The 27,321-nt window shown below is 40.7% G+C and overlaps 1 protein-coding gene across 1 annotated transcript in view; it reads left to right on the top strand.

Annotated features, from left to right (window-relative positions):
• Positions 1-26,674, top strand: part of LOC128641577 (keratin, type I cytoskeletal 12-like) — a 105,315-nt gene extending 78,641 nt beyond the window's left edge. Inside the window, exon 9 of the mRNA XM_053694119.1 lies at positions 26,530-26,674. Coding sequence (XP_053550094.1) covers positions 26,530-26,621 — 92 coding nt within the window. The 3' untranslated portion in view covers positions 26,622-26,674. The remainder of the gene's footprint in view (positions 1-26,529) is intronic.
• Positions 26,675-27,321: the final 647 nt, after the last annotated feature.

The following is a 27,321-nucleotide window of genomic DNA, read 5'->3' as shown; positions in this document are numbered from 1 at the left end:
CAAGTACTCCACAGCGTGGCTGGCAAGAAAGGGTATAAAAGAAGAAAATCTAATGACATGGCCTCCTTGTTCACCTGATCTGAACCCCATTGAGAACCTGTGGTCCATCATCAAATGTGAGATTTACAAGGAGGGAAAACAGTACACCTCTCTGAACAGTGTCTGGGAGGCTGTGGTTGCTGCTGCACGCAATGTTGATGGTGAACAGATCAAAACACTGACAGAATCCATGGATGGCAGGCTTTTGAGTGTCCTTGCAAAGAAAGGTGGCTATATTGGTCACTGATTTGTTTTTGTTTTGTTTTTGAATGTCAGAAATGTATATTTGTGAATGTTGAGATGTTATATTGGTTTCACTGGTAAAAATAAATAATTGAAATGGGTATATATTTGTTTTTTGTTAAGTTGCCTAATAATTATGCACAGTAATAGTCACCTGCACACACAGATATCCCCCTAAAATAGCTATAACTAAAAACAAACTAAAAACTACTTCCAAATCTATTCAGCTTTGATATTAATGAGTTTTTTGGGTTCATTGAGAACATGGTTGTTGTTCAATAATAAAATTAATCCTCAAAAATACAACTTTCCTAATAATTCTGCACTCCCTGTAGTGTTAGGTGTAATTGTAACTTAGGTTAGGTTTTATTTTACAGGTAAATTTGTCTTTATTTTAACTAGGTAGTTATTAAATAGTTAATAACTATTTAATAACTATTCTACTTAGTTAAAATAAATACAAAGTTGCCTGTAAAATAAAATTAAATCATAAGGTAGCTACAATGTAACTATTAGTTATATTGTAGCTAGCTTAGGGTTTATTTTATAGGTAAGTACTTAGTTTTAAATAGGAATAATTTAGTTAATTGTAGTTATTTTATTTAGATTTATTTAAATTATATTTAAGTTAGGGGGGTGTTAAGGTTAGGGTTAGACTTAGATTTAGGGTTTAATAACTTTATTATAGTGGTGGCGACGTTGGGGGCGGCAGATTAGGAGTTAATAATTGTAGGTAGGTGTCGGCGATGTTACGGACGGCAGATTAGGGGTTAATAATATTTAACTAGTACTATCACACCAAATGAACAGTGGCACCACTCGGGCTTTTCCTCTGGTAATATATATGTGTATGTATAGAAAATTCTATGTTATTCAACCTTAGATTGTTAGGAGGAAATGGTGCTTGTGCATAAATATTAATCTAGCCACAACAGAAACTGGATATATAGGATACCACAGTTCCCAAAGTATGCACTTCTAGCACTCTGGGCCCTGAACTAAAGGACGGAATACCCCAAACAGGATTGTTAAAATATAACCTTTATTATAAAAATTAAAAAACCTAGATAGGTTATTTCACAAACAATTTAAAATACACTCCAGTACCCTGATCAGTGTAATAAATGTTAGGTCTGATCACTGTAATTAATGATTAGGCCTGTATAGTATCACAGTGATAAGTGATCTGAAATATGACCAATAATACTCGCTAGTTTATATTTGTTCACTCGCTTGCTGCAAGCAAGCTGGGATTAAATTCGTAGTCAGGGTAAATAATGATCTGAGAACTAATATCGATATATTGCCAATATTATTATATCATGATATTTATTTGTCATTCATTCAAGGATTGTGTCCATTTATTGAAAGAAGTCTGAATTCGACCTCAACTTTGTGTGTGATAATATAATTCGTTAATCCATCAACCTAGTGCCACGAAAATCACAAGGTTAATTTAAGCTAACATTCCAACCATTATTGCCATTATTTGGCATATGTATTCAATTCTAGTTTCAGCTGAATTAGACGTAATATGAGCTGAGTTCGATTAGTATCTAACAGGTTATTAGTACAGCTTATATTTAAAGTATTAGTGATATTAACAGGTTTACTGGGTTCTTGTACTGAGGTTGATAAAGAAGTTGTGGTTATACTGTAGACTAAATCAGGCGTTGCCCAGGTTAGCAATAAGGTTACTGATATTAAGTGAGTTCTCTTCTACTTCCAATAATATAAGGGTAAAATACTTATATATAAAGTAGCTAATTACTTCTATCACAGTTATAGCTACTCAGTTTATACTATCTAACGTCACCCAAGTGGTGTATAAGTAGGTATTGCTGACTATACGGCGCTATGAGCCGTCTGATAATCAGTATCAGTAATTAATGAATTCTATCTGGCTAGGCCCCGATTCAAAAGTTAGTTTAGTAACAGTATGTTCTATGGCACTTCTTGTGTGGCTGGTACAATTTAAACTAAGTCTGGCACACCCCGGAATGGATTTCCAATTAGTCGTTCACACAGAATCAGTATTCCAAGTGCTGTTGGTCTCCCGCAGTTAAGCACTCATTCAGTCATTCTTACATTCATTAAACATATTTATGGATGTATGTAAGAACTATGTTAACGGTTAAGCTAAGTCTGGCACAACCCAGGCTGTATATTGATTAATATTACCAGTTAAATACTGTAGTTAGTGGTCCAAACATACGTTCATACAGCAAGTGCTGTGCTTCACAGGCTATTAAATGTTCATACAACAGTTCTGCAGTTGGATAGACAATATTATTGAATGAATTTTGTTAATAGTTCAATTGATTAGATACAGGCTGAACTATATAAGAGTTAGATGCTCGAATATCATCAAGTAAGTTATTCCCTGCTTTCATTAATATGAGGGTATAATACTCCTGTGGTCAATAGCTGGTTAACTCTGTTACCATTATAGCTTCACAGTTTGTACTGTCTAACATAGCCCAAGTACTGTGTAAACAGGTATCGCTCACTTTGTGGCACTCTGCGCCGTCTGTTTTTCAATATCTATAATTGTTACAATAAATCTGGCACAACCCAGACTATAGATTAATTTTGATAATAATCTTATCGATAGCACTGTTTATATTGTTGGTAAAAATTTATTAAACTATGTCTGGCACAACCCAGATCGAATTTCTAATTCATCATACACCGAGAATAAGTGTGACAAGTGCTGCAGATCTCCCGCAATTTAACACTCATTCAATCATTCTTACATTAGTCAGACATATTTGTTGATATGTATACGAACTATGTTAACGGTTAGGCTAAGTCTGGCACAACCCAGGCTGTGAGATTTTTAATATTATCAGTTAAACACTGTAGTAAGTGATCTAGTACAGCTGCTTCTCAGACTATTCAACATTCATACATAAGTTCTACCGTTGGTCAAACAATATTTTTAAATGAGTTTCTGTTAGTAGTTCCGTTAATTAGGCACAAGATAAGCTATGTTAGAGTTAAATGCTGTAGTGGCAACTCGATATAGCTATACCGTAATTACAATGTGAACCCTGTTCACTCATCTGAAAGGACCCTGACAGTCTAATAATAGCGTTAGTATAAAAATCACTACTAGCGGTACATAGATACAGGGTACTGGGCAGTTAAGATAAACACAAAAGATAGAGTGTGAACACGTTCAGGGGAGAGTGCTGAACGTGTTCACACTCTATCTTTTGTGTTTATCTTAACTGCCCAGTACCCTGTATCTATGTACCGCTAGTAGTGATTTTTATACTAACGCTATTATTAGACTGTCAGGGTCCTTTCAGATGAGTGAACAGGGTTCACATTGTAATTACGGTATAGCTATATCGAGTTGCCACTACAGCATTTAACTCTAACATAGCTTATCTTGTGCCTAATTAACGGAACTACTAACAGAAACTCATTTAAAAATATTGTTTGACCAACGGTAGAACTTATGTATGAATGTTGAATAGTCTGAGAAGCAGCTGTACTAGATCACTTACTACAGTGTTTAACTGATAATATTAAAAATCTCACAGCCTGGGTTGTGCCAGACTTAGCCTAACCGTTAACATAGTTCGTATACATATCAACAAATATGTCTGACTAATGTAAGAATGATTGAATGAGTGTTAAATTGCGGGAGATCTGCAGCACTTGTCACACTTATTCTCGGTGTATGATGAATTAGAAATTCGATCTGGGTTGTGCCAGACATAGTTTAATAAATTTTTACCAACAATATAAACAGTGCTATCGATAAGATTATTATCAAAATTAATCTATAGTCTGGGTTGTGCCAGATTTATTGTAACAATTATAGATATTGAAAAACAGACGGCGCAGAGTGCCACAAAGTGAGCGATACCTGTTTACACAGTACTTGGGCTATGTTAGACAGTACAAACTGTGAAGCTATAATGGTAACAGAGTTAACCAGCTATTGACCACAGGAGTATTATACCCTCATATTAATGAAAGCAGGGAATAACTTACTTGATGATATTCGAGCATCTAACTCTTATATAGTTCAGCCTGTATCTAATCAATTGAACTATTAACAAAATTCATTCAATAATATTGTCTATCCAACTGCAGAACTGTTGTATGAACATTCAATAGCCTGTGAAGCACAGCACTTGCTGTATGAACGTATGTTTGGACCACTAACTACAGTATTTAACTGGTAATATTAATCAATATACAGCCTGGGTTGTGCCAGACTTAGCTTAACCGTTAACATAGTTCTTACATACATCCATAAATATGTTTAATGAATGTAAGAATGACTGAATGAGTGCTTAACTGCGGGAGACCAACAGCACTTGGAATACTGATTCTGTGTGAACGACTAATTGGAAATCCATTCCGGGGTGTGCCAGACTTAGTTTAAATTGTACCAGCCACACAAGAAGTGCCATAGAACATACTGTTACTAAACTAACTTTTGAATCGGGGCCTAGCCAGATAGAATTCATTAATTACTGATACTGATTATCAGACGGCTCATAGCGCCGTATAGTCAGCAATACCTACTTATACACCACTTGGGTGACGTTAGATAGTATAAACTGAGTAGCTATAACTGTGATAGAAGTAATTAGCTACTTTATATATAAGTATTTTACCCTTATATTATTGGAAGTAGAAGAGAACTCACTTAATATCAGTAACCTTATTGCTAACCTGGGCAACGCCTGATTTAGTCTACAGTATAACCACAACTTCTTTATCAACCTCAGTACAAGAACCCAGTAAACCTGTTAATATCACTAATACTTTAAATATAAGCTGTACTAATAAGCTGTTAGATACTAATCGAACTCAGCTCATATTACGTCTAATTCAGCTGAAACTAGAATTGAATACATATGCCAAATAATGGCAATAATGGTTGGAATGTTAGCTTAAATTAACCTTGTGATTTTCGTGGCACTAGGTTGATGGATTAACGAATTATATTATCACACACAAAGTTGAGGTCGAATTCAGACTTCTTTCAATAAATGGACACAATCCTTGAATGAATGACAAATAAATATCATGATATAATAATATTGGCAATATATCGATATTAGTTCTCAGATCATTATTTACCCTGACTACGAATTTAATCCCAGCTTGCTTGCAGCAAGCGAGTGAACAAATATAAACTAGCGAGTATTATTGGTCATATTTCAGATCACTTATCACTGTGATACTATACAGGCCTAATCATTAATTACAGTGATCAGACCTAACATTTATTACACTGATCAGGGTACTGGAGTGTATTTTAAATTGTTTGTGAAATAACCTATCTAGGTTTTTTAATTTTTATAATAAAGGTTATATTTTAACAATCCTGTTTGGGGTATTCCGTCCTTTAGTTCAGGGCCCAGAGTGCTAGAAGTGCATACTTTGGGAACTGTGGTATCCTATATATCCAGTTTCTGTTGTGGCTAGATTAATATTTAACTAGTGTTTGCGATGCGGGAGTGCAGCGGTTTACCGGAGCCCACCGCAACTCTAATAAAGTTATTAACCCCTATCCCGCCACTCCCTGACACCGCCGCACCTAACTAAATGTATTAACCCCTATCCCTCCACTCCCAGAGCCCACTGCAACTAAATAAATGTATTAACCCCTAAACCCCTGGCCTCCCACATCACTACCACTTACTAAACCTATTAACCCATAAACCGCCAGCCCCCCCCATCGCCATAAACTAAATTAAGCTATTAACCCCTAAACCTAATAACCCGCTAACTGTACATTAAAATTACATCATCCCTATCTTATAATAAATTTAAACTTACCTTTAGATTTAAATTAAACTATATTTAACTATTAATTACCTACCCTATCTATTATACTAAAATTACAATAAACTACATTAAACTAATCATTAACCTACACTAGCTGTTAAACTAAAATTACATTAAACTTCAAATTAAATTAACTGTATTATATAGTTAAAAACCTTACCCTACTCAAATAATTTAAATCTACTATTAAAAATTGCAAAGTTGCAAAAAACTAACAACTAAGTTACACAAAATAACAAACACTAAGTTACACAAAATAAAAAATAAATGATCAAATATTTAATCTAATTACACCTAATCTAACAGCCCTATGAAAATAAAAAAGCCCCCCCCAAAATAAAAAAACCCCTAGCCTACAATAAACTAGCAAGGGCCCTTAAAAGGGCCTTTTGCTGGGCATTGTCCCCAAGAAATCAGCTCTTTTACCTGTAAATAAAAATACAAATACCCGCCCAGCAGTAAAACCCACCACCCACACAACCATCCCCTGAAATAAAATTCTATCTAAAAAAACCTAAGCTCCCCATTACCCTGAAAAGGGCATTTAGATGGGCATTGCCCTTAAAAGGGCATTTAGCTCTTTTTCCGCCAAAAGTCCCTAATCTAAAATTAAAACCCACCCAATAAACCCTTAAGAGTTATAATATAGTTAATTTAATTTGTAGTTTAATGTAATTTTAGTATAACAGTTAGGGTAGATTAATTATTAGTTTAATGTAGTTTATTGTAATTTTAGTATCATAGTTAGGGTAGATTAATTAATAGTTTAATTTAGTTTATTGTAATTTTAGATAGCTAAGGTAGGTAATTAATAGTTAAATATAGTTTAATTTAAATCTAAAGGTAAGTTTAAATTTATTATAAGATAGGGATGATGTAATTTTAATGTACAGTTAGCGGGTTAGTAGGTTTAGGGGTTAATAAGTTAATTTAGTTCACGGCAATGTGGGGGGCTGGTGGTTTAGGGGTTAATAGGTTTAGTAAGTGGTAGTGATGTGGGAGGCCAGGGGTTTAGGGGTTAATATATTTATTTAGTTGCTGAGGGCTCCGGAAGCACCGGGATAGGGGTTAATAACTTTATTAGAGTTGCGGTGGGCCAGGGGTTAATAACATTATGTAGGTTGCGGCTATGTCGGGGAACAGCGGGATAGGGGTTAATATTTTTTTTTATTTTTTTTATTTTTTATTGAGGTTTTGAAAAATGTTACAGGTAAGAATCATCTTTAGACGGCAATAACATAGCAAGATAACAATAGGACATACATTATTGAGGCATTAACATAATCTAATAGTTGAGAGGCAACAGTTCTGGACAGAAAGAGCTTCTCTGGAGAGATAAATGTATTAAAGCCATAAAGTATATAGTTATGCCCAAATTCCAACTGCCCACGTGGGAATAAAGGGAAACTACAATATGAAGATGGAGGTGATATTCCAGAACATGGTTAGCATGTATGTCTGAAAAAAAAAAAGATGATGGAGTTTATAATGAAACCTCTATTTTATAATTTATGGATAAAGCAAAATGAAAAATGATCCCCTCCTAGCCAGAAAGAGCTTTCATACAGTTTATCTGTTCAAATAAAATTGGGGTAGGTGGGGAATTAGCTATATTGAAATAATATATATTAGGGAAGGATCACTACGTTGCCATAGGAATAATTTATAGAATTGTATATCCTAGTAATGGTGGGACAAGTGTGAGTTAGCTTATATTTGGCCATTTTTAGACCAAGTTAGTAAAGAGAGGGGTAAAGGAATGCAGCTGGGCAAGAGCCGCTCGAAATGGAGTGGGGGAGGGAGTGGAGGGCGGAGCCAAACAAGATAACAAAATAAGTGATAAAGGTCATATTATACAATTACAGTATGTTGTGCTTAAAAGGAAGGATAAGTTGTTTATAAAAAGTGAGGGATAAAGACTAAGCAGGGGGCAGCTGAATCTTGATCTAACGCTTAATGCGAGTAAATTCGCTTTCTGTAGCATGCATAAAAAGTGTGCTCTGCAATAATATGTGTAGAAGGGGACAGTGGAATATTTAGAACATAGGGAACCTCTGAATGAGTTCCTCTCCTAGGGGAGTGCCACCTATGGGCGATGTGGGAAAAAGGAGTGGGGGTATGACCCGCCGGCAATAAGGACCGGCGGGAAAGGGAGGAGAGGGGCTCAGCAGAAAAAAGGAATATGTACTAACAATGTGGACCGAACTATAAACAGTGGGGTAAAAGCTTAACAGCATGTAGAGATAATAAAGCGCTGAAAACTTTTAGGACTAGACATGCCAGGCTTAGAACAGTACCATCTTTCATATGGGGGAGAGAGGTACTCCAGTGTATTGCTAATGTATATATGAGGTCAGGACTGAACAATATAAAGTTAAACTATATCCCTATTTCGGTCTCAGCGCCCCCATTATGTACAACTTGTGAACCACTAACATCAGACCCTTTCATAATTGTGAGGTTGAGCTAAGTTAGAATTATGGGTTAAAATATAACTAGGAGGTCAACATTATTAACAATTACCTGAGTGAAATATAACAAATAGTGGGTATATGAATTAATGGGGTTATCTGTAAGGTAGGAAACAACTAGTGGATAAGCACTTGCGATAAACCTATGGGCGAGCCTATAGAAATAGTCCTGGTCTGCCAAATGATAACTAGTGTCCCCATACCTGTTGCTTTAGATATCATAGCTTCAGAGACAAAAGTGTAGTCTTAGATATTGGATATTGGAATAGAGTCCAAAAAGATAATAGTGGGTTAATCTAACATTGTGCTTACAGCTAAGGTTTCAGATACTTCGCACTTAAGGTATAATATTGTAATATAACCGTATAACTTGATTAGTATGAGGGGGTTTAACAAAACAAAGATATCTAAGACATAGCTATCTCTTATGAGCTAGGAGCTCGCAGAGAAAACAGTGGCATAACATCAACATGAGAAGTGTGACAAAATTATTAGAAGTGGACAAGTCAACAGAAAGCATCTAGTGAACAGTATGGGATAAACCATAAAAACCATGAGCCATGCGGTGTCAAGCTAAGATAACATGCATAATGACAAGACCATAATGCTATATATAGGTACATATATACACATAAATATCATGCTTCTTAACTTCAGAATCATGAAATGAGCAATAGGGGTTTATCTAACATGTTAATATTTATAGTAGCACATTCACTTCCAGATGGGAGATAGCATGCTACCCCCCATTTATATATGTCTGAGAGCAGGTATAGGTAAAGAGGAATCATGCAATTACTCCTCTATTGTTAGTGTAATACAGAGAATAAAAACATTAGTAATTAGCAACTCAATGTCCTCTAAGGATCTGACTCGGTGACATTATTAGAGTAACTTACAATCTATACTGCAAGAGATGTTAGACAATAAAATGGCCCTAAATGGGTGAAGTAAAGAGAGCGGTACTTATGATACAGTTCAACATAGAGCTTTGTGCCAAATGATAATATATTACTGTACTATTAACATTACTGGCACCTGTGCGTTATGTCCCTTAGCCTACACCAGCTTTTACACCAACAAAGGGATAGCCTCCTCTGCATAGCTGATTCAGTCCAGAGAGATTACATAGTGGAGTCAGGGTTCCGGTAAATAAGAGTAGATCAGTGGGTCTCAGGTATCCATAGCACCCGTCACTAACGAGCTGTGGCCAAACTTGCAGAAGACGGTCCTCTGCAATCACTTTGTCACTGAAGAGCTTTACCATAAATCGAAGTGTCAGCGACTGGAGCTCTGTAGGGGGCAAAGAGTTATTAATGTGACACTGCTATCCCCTTCTAAGATCAAAGAGGGCTTAAGGGCTGTACTTCTCGTGACTGGCACCGTGGCCAAAAAGTTACCGGTCAAGTTAAGTAACAGGTCTGCCTCTGGAAGATATGAAGAGGTGAAGAGCTCAACAGCCGATGTCTCAAACAAAGAGAGAGGTGTCTGCGGTATGTATCCATTAGTCCCTGTAGTGCGGTATACCAGCGAACTATGTTCACAGCCTATAACCTTGCTTCCGACGGCTAGTAAAATTGGGGAGGCCAAAGCAGAATCACTGCGAACAAAGGGGTCGGGAGTGTCTCCCAGCTCTGTGAGGTGCTCGCTGCTGCTGGAGTCGGAAACCGGCGTCTCTGCTAGGCTGCGTGTTCTCCCTGTAGACCAAACGGTACTCTCTAAGGTGAAAGGTAAGTGAGCGCCCGTGCTTATATGCGTGAGGCAGTTTTCAGACTTTAGCCCCTGCGCTTAAAAGGAGGAGGAGGCGGCTGAGAAATCATCTAAATACGGAGGTTGCATTGTGAAAGGTCCGCAATCCTCTCCTGTAGCTTTCCGCTCCAACACAAGTTCCTCGCGCAGCTTGGAAAAGTGGGTGTCCATCTTAGCCTCCAGCTGTTGCAATAAAAGTATGACCGTCGCCATCTTGGTTATGATTCCGCTCTAGTGCACAATAACAGCCCTTATGAGAAGTTAACCGTATAGGTTAACTTAAGCGTTGTTGCTATTTTTAGCAATAAGAGTGTTCACTGAGAGGTTTGCTGCTGGATATAAACCACATTAACGGCTGACTCTCTAGTTTATGACATGTTATGTCGCGTGGTGGTTCCTTGGTAAACGTGCTAAAACCTCCTTCAAATCTCCACTCCTCTGATGTTTCCTCAGCTCAGCGTTCACTACTAATCCATCTGAGATTCAAATTAATAAAGCTTGGGGAGTTTTTAAGGATATTAGCTGATGGAAAGTAGATAATGTCTGGAGCTTCATTGAAACATGTCTTGCTTCTTCAACGGCTAGCTCCGCCCCCCCAGGGGTTAATAATTTTATTAGGTAGCAGCGGTGTCGGAGCGGCAGATTAGGGGTGTTTAGACTCGGGGCTTATGCTAGGGTGTTAGGTGTAAACGTAACTTTTATTCTACCATAGAAATCAATGGGATATCTGGCAGAAGCGAACATAAGCTTTCGCTGCTTTCAGACTCCCATTGATTCCTATGGCATCCACGGCCTCCAGGGCAGCGGATTGAAAACCAGGTACGCTGGGCCGGAATAGTGGCGACCGTACCTGTTAGCAGTTTGATAACTTGCAAAATAGTCAGATAGTGCCGAATTTGTATTTGGAACATCTGTAATGACGTAAGCATCGATCTGTGTTGGACTGAGACCGGCGGATCGTATGTTACGTCCCAAATTTCAACTTTTGCCGGTCTGTAGACTTTGATAAATGAGGCGAATCAGACTCGCCACAATTACGCTGCAGTTGAGGAGCCCTAGTGATGTCGCGAACCTAAAAATTTCCGGGCGAACCGCCATTGACTTCAATAGGCAGGCGAACTTTAAAACTAACAGGGACTCTTTCTGGCCACAATAGTGATGGAAAAGTTATTTCAAGGGGACTAACACCTGGACTGTGGCATGCCGGAGGGGGATCCATGGCAAAACTCCCACGGAAAATGACATAGTTGATGCAGAGTCTGGTTTTAAGCCATAAAGGGCATAAATCACCTAACATTCCTAAATTGTTTGGAATAACGTGCTTTAAAACATCAGGTATGATGTTGTATCGATCAGGTAGTGTAAGGGTTACGCCCGCTTCACAGTGACAGACCAAACTCCCCGTGTAACGCACCGCAAACAACCGCAAACAGTCCATTTGCACAACCACGAGATGGATAGATTTGATAGATAGATACATAGATTACATAGATCAATAGATGCAATATACATTTGATAGATACGATTGATAGTTAGATAGATTTGATAGATAGATAAATAGATAGATTTGATAAATATATAATTTCCCAGACAGAGAATTACAAGACGTGCGGTCTGTGACCCATGGTAAGGTTCCCAGAGGCAGTTGCGGCACCAGGGGAGGTGTATATGGCATGGATTTTAGGAACCGGGAGATGGAAAAAGATGCTTGGTCGGTCCTCCTACTTCAAATTTGGGGCACTGCGCGTGCAATCGTGGCCGGACTTTTAGCCGACGGACATTTGTCCGATGGACATTTGGCCGAAACACCAGTGGCTGTTACAAAATAGTCCGGCCACAAGATAGATAGATTTGATAGATAGATACATAGATTACATAGATCAGTAGATGCAATATACATTTGATAGATACGATTGATAGTTAGATAGATTTTATAGATAAATAGATAGATTTGATAGATATATAATTTCCCGGACAGAGAATTACAAGATGTGCGGTCTGGCACCCATGGTAAGGTTTCCCAGAGGCAGTTGTGGAGCCAGGGGACGTGTATATGGCATGGATTTTAGGAACCAGGAGATGGAAAAAGATGCTTGGTCGGTCCTCCTACTTCAAATTTGGGGCACTGCGCGTGCAATCTACTGTGGCACCAGATATGAGTGGTGTGTTAAGTAGTACTATTCTGATCAGTTTAATACCTGTTACTCCCCCTATCGTGGGAGGTGTATATGGCATGGATTTTAGGAACCGGGACATGGAAAAAGATTCTTGGTCGGTCCTCCTACTTGAAATTTGGGGCACTGCGCGTGTAATCGTTGCCGGACTTTTAGCCGACGGACATTTGGCCGACGGACATTTGGCCGATGGACATTTGGCCGAAACACAAGTGGCTGTCACAAAACAGTCCGGCCACGAGATAGATTTGATAGATAAATACATAGATTACATAGATCAATAAATGCAATATACATTTGATAGATATGAATTACCTAGATCTATAGATGCAATATACATTTGATAGATACGTATTACATAGATCAATAGATGCAATATACATTTGATAGATACGAATTACATAGATCAATAGATGCAATATACATTTGATAGACACGATTGATAGATAGATTTGATAGATAAATAGATAGATTTGATAGATATATAATTTCCCAGACAGAGAATTACAAAAGGTGCGGTCTTGGACCCATGGTAAGGTTCCCAGAGGCAGTTGCGGCGCCAGGGGACATGTATATGGCATGGATTTTAGGAACCGGGACATGGAAAAAGATGCTTGGTAGGTCCTCCTGCTTCAAATTTGGGGCACTGCGCGTGCAATCTATTGTGCAACCAGATATGAGTGGTGTGTTAAGTAGTACTATTCTGATCAGTTTAATACCTGTTACTCCCCCTACCGGGGGAGGTGTATATGGCATGGATTTTAGGAACCGGGAGATGGAAAAAGATGCTTGGTCGGTCCTCCTACTTCAAATTTGGCCGAAACACAAGTGGCTGTCACAAAACAGTCCGGCCACGAGATAGATAGATTTGATAGATAGATAGATACATAGATTACATAGATCAATAGATGCAATATACATTTGATAGATACAAATTACATAGATCAATAGATGCAATACACATTTGATAGATACGAATTACATAGATCAATAGATGCAATATACTTTTGATAGATACGAATTACATAGATCAATAGATGCAATATACATTTGATAGATACAAATTACATAGATTAATAGATGCAATATACATTTGATAGATACGATTGATAGTTAGATAGATTTGATAGATAGATAGATAAATAGATAGATTTGATAGATATATAATTTACCAGACAGAGAATTACAAGACATGCGTCCTGTGACCCATGGTAAGGTTACTTCCTTTTGCACAATCGAGTACAGGTTGGGGATTGCCTTTTGTGCAAAGAAATTGTGGCCGGGTACCTTCCATTGTGGTGTCCCCTATCAGGGGATGTGTATATGGCATGGATTTTAGGAACCGGGAGATGGAAAAAGATGCTTGGACACCCAGTACAGGTTGTTCTCCTTCAGCCTTTTTATACGAGGGTCCCCGACCCTCAACAGGTACGACAGCATGAAAGACCCCATATGCCATGACTTCCTTTTGCACAATCAAGTACAGGTATGGCATCGATTTTAGGAAACCGGAGATAATTTTTAGGAACCGGTATATGGAAAAAGATGCTTGGTCGGTCCTCCTACTTCAAATTTGGGGCACTGCACGTGCAATCTACTGTGCCACCAGATATGAGTGGTGTGTTAAGTAGTACTATTCTTAGCAGTTTAATCCCTGTTATGTGCCTTTTTTTGGTTTGGGTTTTGAAGCCACAGTGCAGCACCAGAGGCCAGAAAAATTAGGCATGTACACATGCCTGAAAAATTAGGTATTGTTGCAGCTGCTGCTGTAGCAGCGGCCAGAAAAATTGATGTTTGTTTGACAGTTAGAAAGTGCCCTAAAACATTGTGGCTTGAACCCTAGTTGTTGGCGGATAAGTCACGCAAGTCATCAGGCATTCGAAGATAAAATACAGCAGTGTGCCCTCTTTCACCCATTATCTTTGCCCTGGCTATTGAGCCATTGGCACAGGCGATTAGGAACTCCCCTAGGATTCGTGGGGTCCCTCTGAGCTCACGTGGGGAGGAGAGAGGAGGGGGGAGAAAAGATCGCTCTTTTTGCTGATGATGTTACCCTCTTCCTCTCCAACCCTATGGGTTCTCTCCCGGCACTCTTCGAGATTATATCTTTATTCGGTTCCCATAGTTTCTATAGGCTTAATCTGGCCAAAACGGAAGCGCTCCCGATACATCTACCGTGCTTCGAATTGGAAATCCTCAAAGAGTCCTACCAATTCCAATGGGCTTCTGACACCATTACACACTTGGGCGTCCAATTGGGTCCTAAGGTGGACGTAGTTAGATCAAAGAATTACGAAAAGCTCCTGTCTGAAACTAGAGTACTACTTGGCTCGTGGTCCTTTAAGGAGGTATCTTGGCTGGGACGCATAGCCTCGGTCAAAATGACCGTCCTACCGAAGATACTTTATTATTTTCGGTGTCTTCCAATTAACCTTCCTCAAGCCCTATTGGACAAATTCAATGCTCTAATTACTAGATACATCTGGCAGGGGAAAAAAACAAGAATTGCTAGGAAAACTCTGCAAAGACCGTATCACCTAGGTGGAGTTTCCCTCCCTAATATTACCACCTATTATGAGGCTGCGAGACTGTCCCACATATCTGGGTGGGGGACGACGGATATGCTTACAGGCTGGAAGAGAGTTGAACAATTCTCTCTTCCCGCGGGGATCAATCTTAGAGACCTGCCCTGGATTCCAAATTATCTAATTGAAGATGTGGGCATTCAGAATTCCATAGTTAAACAAACCCTTGGTTGCTGGAAGTCTATCAGACACTATGTTGATATAGCTCCACACCCATCCCCAGTCCATTCTATCGCAGGCCTGCTTAGGGGCCTACCTGACTCACACCACTCCCAGTGGAGCCAGTGGGATTTGATAAGAGTCTCTGACCTTTATCAGCAAAATACCCTAAAGCTGGCAGAACCAGTGCTGAGGGAAGAAGGCTCAAGTTTACCCCAGTGGTTCATGTTTGAAAGACTACGTCTCCATACACTTCTAGTGAGTTGGGGTTTCCCATCAACAGACCTCAGAACCTTGACTTCCTGGGAACAGAAATGGAAATCTGGCTCGTCACTGACGAGGTCACTATCTATGCATTACATGCTAATTATGAAGGATGAGAATTCCAGTACAGTGTGGCAATTAAGGGCCTGGGAAAAAGACCTAGGAACTCAGATCTCGGAAAAGACCTGGGCACAAGCATTCTTACTTACTAAAAAGACGCTTCACTGTGCCAATTCAGTGGAACTCTTTGTGAAAATATGCCTTAGGTGTCATTACACCCCACTAAGACTAGCACAGATCGCTCCGTCTCATTCGTCCCTTTGCTGGAGAAACTGCGGACGGGTGGGTACAGACCTCCATATATGGTGGGCATGTCCGGCCCTGAGAAAATTATGGATGGAAGTTTTTGGGTTGTGTAGATCAGTAGGAATGTCCCTCTTAGAAGAACCTAGGGTGGCCATACTGAACATTTTCCCAAGGCAAACACCAAAGCCTTACCGCCAGCTAGCTATTTTCATATTTGCAGCAGCCAAAATTTCCATCGCTAGGAAATGGAAAACGCCAGACCCACCTTCCTTGACTGACATTATACAGACTCTAGAAACTTATGCCCAGATGGAGAAAGGGTTCTACCAACACCTCAATAAAATTGAGTCATACTGGAAAATATGGGATCTTTGGACCCACAGAAACCAGAGAGAACACCAGAATCGGTGATCTCCTCTCATAGGAGTATTATACACCTAAAGATCCTCAGTTCTGGGAAGCCTACGCCTTTGCACTTCTTATTCCTTTCTTTCCTATAAATTTTTTTTTTTTTTTCCTTCTCTTTCTTTCCTCCTATCCTCTTTGTCTCACCCTCGCATATTCCATTTTTTCTTCTGCTCCACCTGCCTAGCGGATCGGGTACTTGGTTGAAATGTTCTTTTTTTTTTTTTTTTTTTTGAGCAATCCTAAGGTCACTTCCTCTAGATTAAGGGGGTGGTCCCTCTCATACAACGACTCCCTTGTAGCCAGTCGTGTCCCTTGGGAGAGTGGTGACCCCTGCTTGCGAGGTCATCAGGCCTCACATGGGAATGGTTGGGGAACCTTTACAGAACGTGAGGCATGGAGGAATGACACATATACAATTGTGGGGTGTTTAGACACACCTGTCTGGCTATTATTCAGTGATGTTGGACGTTTCTCCAACTGGGAGCTAAAGAGGGGAGTATAAATTCACACCCGGGAAGGTTATATAAAGTAGCCCAGATAAAGAGGTAAACTATTCTTATCCAGGGTTGAACAGAAGACAGTTGATGTTGTAGTATATACCCCAGCCTGTTTTGTTAATTGTATTCTGTATTTTGTGATTTGCCACATACTTTCATATTCCTAGATGTTCTGGATATCAGTTGTAACCAAAAGAGATATGATTGTTTCTCTTTCATTGCCTTAAAATGTTTGTACTCAACTTAATTTACCTCAATAAAAAGAAATTTAAAAAAAAAAAAAAAAAATACAGCAGCGTGTGGACCATTTTTAGTCCAAGGCAGCTCATCTCAGCAGGCCTTTTTTACTCTAATGTATCGCCCAATGTCAGTCCCTTCGGGATCCATCCCTCATTCATTTTAATAAAGGTGAGATAATCAAGACTTTTTTGACCTAGGCTACTTCTCTTCTCAGTGACAATACCTCCTGCTGCACTGAAGGTCCTTTCTGACAGGACACTTGAAGCGGGGCAGGCCAGAAGTTCGATTGCAAATTGGGATAGCTCAGGCCACAGGTCAAGCCTGCACACCCAGTAGTCAAGGGGTTCATCGCTCCTCAGAGTGTCGAGATCTGCAGTTAATGCGAGGTAGTCTGCTACCTGTCGGTTGAGTCGTTCTCTGAGGCTGGATCCCGAAGGGCTGTGGCGATGCATAGGAGTTAAAAAGGTCTGCATGTCCTCCATCAATTAAAACAAAAGATTTTTTGCGCTCTTATGCCGACAGTAAAAAGTATCAAATTCTGATAGAGAGTATATACAATCCAAGTAACATGAATCTGTTATCAAAAAATGTCCAATTGGGGAAACCAAAAAAGGACTAGACCACAGTACCTTGTAAAGGAGAAATTAGTTTGAGGATTAAATTCTTGCAGCTGGTATCTTGCAGGTTCTTTCTTTAATTGTAGAATGCTATCCAAAGCGGTTCCTCTGGAAAATAGTTAAAATCCAATCTTTGTGCCTTTGTAGTGCAGCCTTGTTCCAGCCAGCAATTCACCGGTCTTGGCTCAGAGGTAGAAACATAAAACAAAGAAGAAAAAACAGGCGCACAAGGCACGATTCAAGTGTAAATGTTTAATAACAAAGTCACACACGCACAATAATGATTGCACTTACTAGATAAAAATAAATGATATGCATTAAAACAACACTCCTTGGGTCTGCAGCTCCTGTAACAGTGGCATAGATGGTCCTTCGCCTTTCAGCTCTTAGTCAAACAACATCAGGTATTGGTAATCCGGATCCTTAACCTGAGCGTGTAACCGGCTTCTGTGTACAGATTGTTCTGCTTCCCAAATAGAGCGATAGTTTGTAGTGACTGGCCTGACGCGTTTCCCCCGACTTCGGCCGGGCTTTTTCAAAGGCTTGATGTTGTTGAAAAGGCGCCTTTTTGTTTTAAAGGCACGGTGGCCAATCAAAAAGGAGATGGGAATTTGTTTAGCCAATGCTAAGAGGGGGTGTGTAAAACATTTGTTAGAGGGTGATAGATACACTGTAATTCCTACTTAAAAACTGTCGTCTATGTTTTTATCCTTGACGACAGTTTTTAAGTAGGAATTACAGTGTATCTATCACCCTCTAACAAATGTTTTACACACCCCCTCTTAGCATTGGCTAAACAAATTCCCATCTCCTTTTTGATTGGCCACCGTGCCTTTAAAACAAAAAGGCGCCTTTTCAACAACATCAAGCCTTTGAAAAAGCCCGGCCGAAGTCGGGGGAAACACGTCAGGCCAGTCACTACAAACTATCGCTCTATTTGGGAAGCAGAACAATCTGTACACAGAAGCCGGTTACACACTCAGGTTAAGGATCCGGATTACCAATACCTGATGTTGTTTGACTAAGAGCTGAAAGGTGAAGGACCATCTATGCCACTGTTACAGGAGCTGCAGACCCAAGGAGTGTTGTTTTAATGCATATCATTTATTTTTATCTAGTAAGTGCAATCATTATTGTGCGTGTGTCACTTTGTTATTAAACGTTTACACTTGACTCGTGCCTTGTGCGCCTGTTTTTTCTTCTTTGTTTTATGTCCTCCATCAACAACACGTCTGGAAAGCGTCCTGTCCTTGCCACAGTGGTCGTGGGAGGAGGAGTATTACTTTCATCTATTCCCCTGTTAGATTCCCTTTGTGCTGTGACATCACCCTTATACGCTGTTTAAAGCATACTTTTTAATTTATTTTTTAACTGCTCCATCCTTTCTGACTTGCGGGAATTCGGTAACATTTCAGTCACTTTATGCTTATACCGGGGATCTAGTAGCGTGGACACCCAGTACAGTTCGTTCTCCTTCAGCTTTTTTATACGAGTGTCCCTCAACAGGCACAACAGCATGAAAGACCCCATTTGCACAAGGTTGGATGCTGAGCTACTCATGTCCCGTTCCTCATCCTCACTGATCTCACTGAAGGTATCTTCTTCCCCCCAGCCACGTACAACACCACGGGTACCAGATAGGTGACAACAACTAGCACCCTGGGATGCCTGTTGTGCTTGGTCTTCCTCCTCCTCCTCAAAGCCACATTCCTCCTCTGACTCCTCTTCCTCACAATCCTCTTCCTGCGTTGCCGCTGGTCCAGCAAGCGATGCTGATAAGGCTGTTTCTGTTGGTGATGGAGACCACAACTCTTCCTCTTCCTGCTCATCTACGGCCTGATCCAGCACTCTTCGCAGGGCACGCTCCAGGAAGAAAACAAATGGTATGATGTTGCTGATGGTGCCTTCGGTGCGACTGACTAGGTTTGTCACCTCCTCAAAAGGACGCATGAGCCTACAGGCATTGCGCATGAGCGTCCAGTAACGTGGCAAAAAAATCCCCAGCTCCCCAGAGACTGTCCTAGCACCCCGGTCATACAAATACTCGTTAACAGCTTTTTCTTGTTGGAGCAGGCGGTCGAACATTAGGAGTGTTGAATTCCAATGTGTTGGGCTGTCGCAAATCAAGCTCCTCACTGGCAGGTTGTTTCACCACTGGATATCTGACAAGTGCGCCATGGCCGTGTAGGAACGCCTGAAATGGCCATACACCTTCCTGGCCTGCTTCAGGACGTCCTGTAAGCCTGGGTACTTATGCACAAAGTGTTGTACAATCAGATTACACACATGTGCCATGCACGGCACATGTGTCAACTTGCCCAATTTCAATGCTGCCACCAAATTACTTCCATTGTCAGAAACCACTTTGCTGATCTCCAGTTTGTGCGGAGTCAGCCACTGATCCACCTGTGCATTCAGGGCGGACAGGAGTGCTGCTGCGGTGTGACTCTCCGCTTTCAGGCAAGTCAACCCCAAGACGGCATGACACTGCCGTATCCGGGATGTGGAATAGTACCTGGGGAGCTGGGGGGGTGCCGTTGATGTGGAGCAAGACGCAGCAGCAGAAGTGGACTCAGCCGAGGAGGTTATGGAAGAGGATGGAGTAGGAGGATTAGAGGAGGTGGCAGCAGGCCTGCCTGCAAGTCATGGCGGTGTCACCAACTCCTCTGCAGAGCCAGGCATTCCATGCTTGGCAGCCGTCAGCAGGTTTACCCAATGCGCAGTGTAGGTGATATACCTGCCCTGACCATGCTTTGCAGACCAGCTATCAGTGGTCAGATGGACCCTTGCCCCAACGCTGTGTGCCAGACATGCCATTACTTCCTTTCACACAATCGAGTACAGGTTGGGGATTGCCTTTTGTGCAAAGAAATTTCGCCCGGGTACCTTCCACTGCGGTGTCCCAATAGCTACAAATTTTTTGAACGCCTCAGAATCCACCAGCTTGTATGGTAAAAGCTGGCGGGCTAACAGTTCAGACAAGCCAGCAGTCAGACGCCGGGAAAGGGGTTGACTTGGTGACATTGGCTTCTTACGCTCAAACATGTCCTTGACAGACACCTGACTGTGGGCAGATGAGCAGGAACTGCTCCGGAAGAGAGACGGATTGACAGATGGTTGAGAGGGGGCAAGGAACACAGCAGTGGTTGATGTGGCTGAAGATGCTGGACCAGGAGGAGGATGGCGGCTTTGAGTTTGTGTGCTGCTTGTCCTCATGTGTTCATCCCATAGGCGTTTGTGATGTGAGATCATGTGCCTTCGCAAAGCAGTTGTACCTAGGTGGGTGTTGGACTTCCCACGACTCAGTTTCTTTTGGCACAGGTTGCAAATGGCATTGCTGTTGTCAGAGGCAGACACATAAAAAAAATGCCACACTGCTGAGCTGTGCGATGACGGCATTCTGGTGGTGGCAACAGCATGCGTTGATTGGCGTGCTGTCTGGCTGACCCCGGGTGCCGATGCATGCTGTCTGACTGTGCCACTAGCTCCTTGTGACGACCTCCCCCTGCTTCCAACTCGTCTCCTCCTCCTGCTCCTCTCTGTCTCCCCATCTGAACTTTCCACCTGTTCTTCTTCTCTTCTACCGGGCGCCCACGTGACATCCACGGACGCATCGTCATCAACAACACCTTCACTTGTATCTGACAACTCAACAATGGAAGCAACTGCGGGTACAACATCATCATCATCATCATCATCACACCGTGCGTCATCCATGTCTGTAATGCTGCCTGACTGAGACATATCACAGTTATCTGCATCCTCTGTCAATGATGGTTGTGCATCACTCATGTCTTCACACTGAGGTGTACATAACTCCTCTGACAGATCAAGTGAGGCGGCTGTGGTTCTAGTGTCGGTGGTGGTGGCAGGCAGGCGAGTGGTAAGTTGAGAGGTGCCCGAAGCTAAGCTAGAGGAGGAGGATGGTGCGTCAAGGTTACGAGTGGAAGCTGTAGAAGATTGGGTGTCCTGTGTTATAAAGTCAACTATTTCATCAGAACTTTTCGTGTTCATGGTACGTGGCCTAACACTGGGCATTATTCTATGGCCAAAGGGAATCACAGCACCACGACCATGATGCCCCCTGCGGGTTGGCCTGCCTCTGCCTGTCGTTTTTTTTTTTCAATTAGTGCTACTATGCGTGCAAGCTACTGTGAGTGGGCACAGTATACGCTGTGAGCCTGACACAAAAAAAACAGACTGATGTTTCACAGTCAAATTTTTTTATTTATTTTTGAAATGTACACTGACACTACTATTAAACAAGATAATATGAGTGGTGGCACTGGAACAAGTGGCACAGTATACGCTGTGAGCCTGACACAAAGAAGCAGACTTATGTTTCACAGTCAAAATACTTTTTTTATTTTGAAAATGTACACTTACACTACTATTAAACAAGATAATGTGAGTGGTGGCACTGGACAAGTGGGCACAGTATACGCTGTGATCCTGACACAAAGAAGCAGACTTATGTTTCACAGTCAAAATAGTTTTTTTATTTTGAAAATGTACACTTACACTACTATTAAACAAGATAATGTGAGTGGTGGCACTGGACAAGTGGGCACAGTATACGCTGTGAGCCTGACACAAAAAAGCAGACGTGTTTCACAGTAAAAATAGTTTTTTTATTTTTAAAATGTACACTTACACTACTATTAAACAAGATAATGTGAGTGGTGGCACTGGACAAGTGGGCACAGTATACGCTGTGATCCTGACACAAAGAAGCAGACTTATGTTTCACAGTCAAAATAGTTTTTTTATTTTGAAAATGTACACTTACACTAGTATTAAACAAGATAATGTGAGTGGTGGCACTGGACAAGTGGGCACAGTATACGCTGTGAGCTTGACACAAAAAAGCAGACATGTTTCACAGTCAAAATAGTTTTTTTATTTTTAAAATGTACACTTACACTACTATTAAACAAGATAATATGAGTGGTGGCACTGGGCTAATGGCCACAGTATACGCTGTGTGTGAGCCTGACACAAAAAAGCAGACTGATGTTTCACAGTCAAAATAGTTTTTTTATTTTTAAATGTACACTTACACTACTATTAAACAAGATAATATGAGTGGTGGCACTGATCAAGTAGGCACAGTATATGCTGTGAGGCTGACACACAGGCTGGCAGTGGCAGGCTGGCCTGGCAACTGAAATTAGATTACACTAGCAGACTGATGTAAAAGGTTTTTTTTAAAAAAATTTACACTATGTTTCCAGGTAACATATCATTATGAACATATCCCACTATTTATCGACCCACAACAAATTCTACATATTTCCTACATATTAGCTATTCAGACCTTAACAGACTAAGATGTAGCCATCGGTTTGGTGATAGCAATTACCTTGGATCCTACTTTAAACTATACCAGTGTATCTTTTGTCAGGAGACTATAGCACCCCCTCCCCATTTCCTTAAACCAGCAGGCCCATATCCTTACCTTTAACAGTCAGCCCAATAAGAGCATAAAATACTGACCATTGCCAACATGTCTCGTGTCAGATGTCTATCCTTCAATTATATGGTAACCCAGTATACCTTTTCCTGTCATTATATTCCCTGGACACGTCCCCCCCCCTCCCCAATCTTAGAGCAGCTCTTGTCTGCTGACTTCCCCCCTTCTCCGTTATCATATGGTCCAAGAGTGACCTCCAGGTAACTATCACCCATCACCTAGTTTCTAATTCTCGGAGCCCATGAGTGGCCCATTCCACAGTTACCCCATCTATATACCTGTATTGAAAAATGAGGTTTCATTGGTGTCTATATTATCTGCTCACTGTGACTATTTTACCTATTGCTACTCTATATACTATAATGAGTATACTTGATTTATAAGTTCTGATGAGCGCTCAGTGGGTGCTGAAGTTTGATACTAGCCTACTGTATACTATTCCAACTACTTTGATATGTTGATACCTTGTATTCTTAATTTTATTTTCTTGTTAATATGCTAAAAACCTCAATAAAAAATGTTAAAAAAAAAAAAAAAAAAAAAATTTTACACTAATGTTACACCAGATATGACTGGTGGCACTGAGCAAGTAGGCACAGTATATGCTGTGAGCCTGACACACAGGCTGGCAGTGGCAGGCGGGCAACTGCTATTAGATTACACTAGCAGACTGATGTAAAAGTTTTTTTTTTTTAAATTTACACTACTGTTACACCAGATATGAGTGGTGACACTGAGCAAGTAGGCACAGTATATGCTGTGAGACTGACACACAGTCTGGCAGTGGCAGGCTAGCCTGCTGGCAACTGAAATTAGATTACACTAGCAGACTGATGTAAAAGTTTTTTTTTTTAATTTACACTAATGTTACACCAGATATGAGTGGTGGCACTGAGCAAGTAGGCACAGTATATGCTGTGAGCCTGACACACAGGCTGGCAGTGGCAGGCGGGCAACTGCTATTAGATTACACTAGCAGACTGATGTAAAAAAAATTTTTTTAAAATTTACACTACTGTTACACCAGATATGAGTGGTGGCACTGAGCAAGTAGGCACAGTATATGCTGTGAGCCTGACACACAGGCTGGCAGTGGCAGGCTGGTCTGGCAACTGAAATTAGATTACACTAGCAGACTGATGTGAAAGTTTTTGTTTTTAAATTTACACTACTGTTACACCAGATATGACTGGTGGCACTGAGCAAGTAGGCACAGTATATGCTGTGAGCTTGACACACAGGCTGGCAGTGGCAGGCTGGCCTGGCAACTGAAATTAGATTACACTAGCAGACTGATGTAAAAGTTTTTGTTTTTAAATTTACACTACTGTTACACCAGATATGACTGGTGGCACTGAGCAAGTAGGCACAGTATATGCTGTGAGCCTGACACACAGGGTGGCAGTGGCAGGCTGGCCTGGCAACTGAAATTAGATTACACTAGCAGACTGATGTAAAAGGTTTTTTTTTTTAAATTTACACTACTGTTACACCAGATATGACTGGTGGCACTGAGCAAGTAGGCACAGTATATGCTGTGAGCCTGACACACAGGCTGGCAGTGGCAGGCTGGCCTGGCAACTGAAATTAGATTACACTAGCAGACTGATGTAAAAGTTTTTTTTTTTTAAATTTACACTACTGTTACACCAGATATGACTGGTGGCACTGAGCAAGTAGGCACAGTATATGCTGTGAGCCTGACACACAGGCTGGCAGTGGCAGGCTGGCCTGGCAACTGAAATTAGATTACACTAGCAGACTGATGTAAAAGTTTTTTTTTTTAAATTTACACTAATCTTACACCAGATATGACTGGTGGTGGCACTGAGCAAGTAGGCACAGTATATGCTGTGAGCCTGACACATAGGCTGGCAGTGGCAGGCAGGCAACTGCTATTAGATTACAAAGAAAAGAAAAAAAAAAACGACTGATGTAACCCTAAAAAGGGCTTTTTGGGGTGCTGTCCTTACAGCAGAGATCAGATGAGTCCTTCAGGACTGTAGTGGACACTGAATACACTAGCCTAGCTATCAATTTCCCTATAAAATCAGCAGCAGCTACACTATCCCTCCTCTTACTAAGAATGCAGGATCAGAATGAATCTAAAATGGCTGCTGCCCAGGAGCTGGGAGGGTCTGGGAGGGAGTGTCTGCTGCTGATTGGCTGTAATGTGTCTGCAGACTGTGAAATACAGGGTCAAAGTTTACTCAATGATGAAGAATAGGAGGCGGATCAAACATTGCATATGTTCGCCCGCCGCGGCGAACGCGAACATGCTATGTTCGCCGGGAACTATTCTCCGGCGAACTATTCGCGACATCACTATGACGGCTTGATAAATAGGCCTCAATATCAAAACCAAATATAATGAAATCAAATGCACTGCAAATAAATCTACTATTGTGAAATAAATTTAATATTAATATAAATATAATATCAATATATGTGAACACAAATGCAAAATTTTAAAAACATCCAGACTGGGTGTCCCCAGTCATATAAAAACTATGACGTCAGTCCTTAGCCTTAAAGCCCTTCATGATAAAATGTAAAATAGCACTTGGCATGATGTACAACCATAATAAATGTAGGCTTTTTTATGGACCAATCGGCAGGTGCAGTCAGGTGTTAATGCAATGAATATATATAGCTTTTCATGCTAAAACATTGCTTATTAACAAGAATATTATATAAATATTGTGCTAGTGTTAAAAAAGGGATTCAATATTTCATTTTATTTTTAAAACAGGTTGTCTCTTTTACTATGCATTTAACCTTTCAAAAAGGTTACAATCTTAAAATACCCCTTCTTGCTTCACATAACGATATGGTTGCAGATTATTGTAGTATACACATGTATGCCGTTGCAGGCTTCTTATTTGTTCATTAGCTGTATCCTCATCTTGGGTGGGATAGGGTCATAACTTTGACACCCCATCATATACGATTGGGTTGATTGACACCCCCTGCTAGTGGCCAATTGGTCATGAATCTGCAGGGGGTGGCTTTGCACAAGTAGTTCACCAGAACTGCTTGTGCAATGATAAATGCTGACAGCGTATGCTGTCGGCATTTATCGATCTGCAGCGGACATGATACGCTACATTGTATAATGTCCGCCTGCACAATAGTAAATTGACCCCTAAATGTCCTAAAGAAATGTGTGGCGGACATGATACGCTACAACGGATCATGTCCGCCCGCAGGATAATAAATTGGCCCCTATGTATTTAACCACTTTGCAGGGGATTAATTAAAAAAAGCCATTTTATACTTTAAATTTTCACACAGACTTTGAATATCTTTCCAAAGCTTTTTGTAATCTAAAAAAAAAAGTTCAAACTAACAGTTGCAGACATTTAGTGAATCCCACAATAATTATACACATTATGCTGTTTAAAAATATAGTAATTTATTATATGTCCACTTCATTCTACTATTTCATCACTGATTTTTCCAGTGTACATGTTTTTGATTTCAGAGTCTTCTTCAGTTATCACAAAACAGCCACCGGTTCTTCAAGATCTGAAAAAGGAGGACAGCAAAATTAGCCAAAAAACTGAAGGGAAATGAAGCAGGAAGACTGTTTTCTATATGCAGAGAAATAAAGCTATTTATTAACATGAGGTGTCTATAGTGTGTACTGAACAGTAATAGGCCATGCACGTTACATCAAATTTACAGGCAGGGTTGCCAGGTGTCCTGTATTCAACCAAAGAGTACAGCGTTTTAGCAGACTGTCCAGTAAAATCTTCACAAACATACAATTATCTGAGTGTTAGATAAATATAGAAGGCCTCATATACCTAAATACATTACAAATATGGATTAGAAAGAAGGGTGGGGCAGTCAAGTGGGTCAAATAACTTCTGTAGATATTGTATATTATAAAAGACCAAGTATGTTTGTCCTACGCAGTCCTGTGCAGTAGAGACTGCGTGAGACAAACATAACTAGCCTTAACCCCTTAAGACCAGCACGGATGCGCAGTATAGACTGCATGAGACAAACATAACTGGCCTTAACCACTTAAGACCAGCGCGGATACGCAGTAGAGACTGCACGAGACAAGCGCAAGAACGACGCTAGTCATTAAGCCCTTAAGAACCTGGCCTATCTCTGCCGCGATCTTGCTAAAAGTAGCGAGATTACGCTATTTCTGCATGCCCCCAGGGCCAGTGCAGAAATAGTCTGGCAGAGGTAATGAAGCAGAGAAGGACACTCTGTGTCCCTCTCTGCATCGGGCAGCGGTGGGCCTGATCCTTGTAGGCAT

This window comes from Bombina bombina, chromosome 1, assembly GCF_027579735.1.
Source record: "Bombina bombina isolate aBomBom1 chromosome 1, aBomBom1.pri, whole genome shotgun sequence".
NCBI classification, from domain to species: domain Eukaryota; kingdom Metazoa; phylum Chordata; class Amphibia; order Anura; family Bombinatoridae; genus Bombina; species Bombina bombina.
The sequence above is the reverse complement of the archived record's forward strand: the minus strand, read 5'-3'. Positions and strand labels throughout refer to the sequence as shown.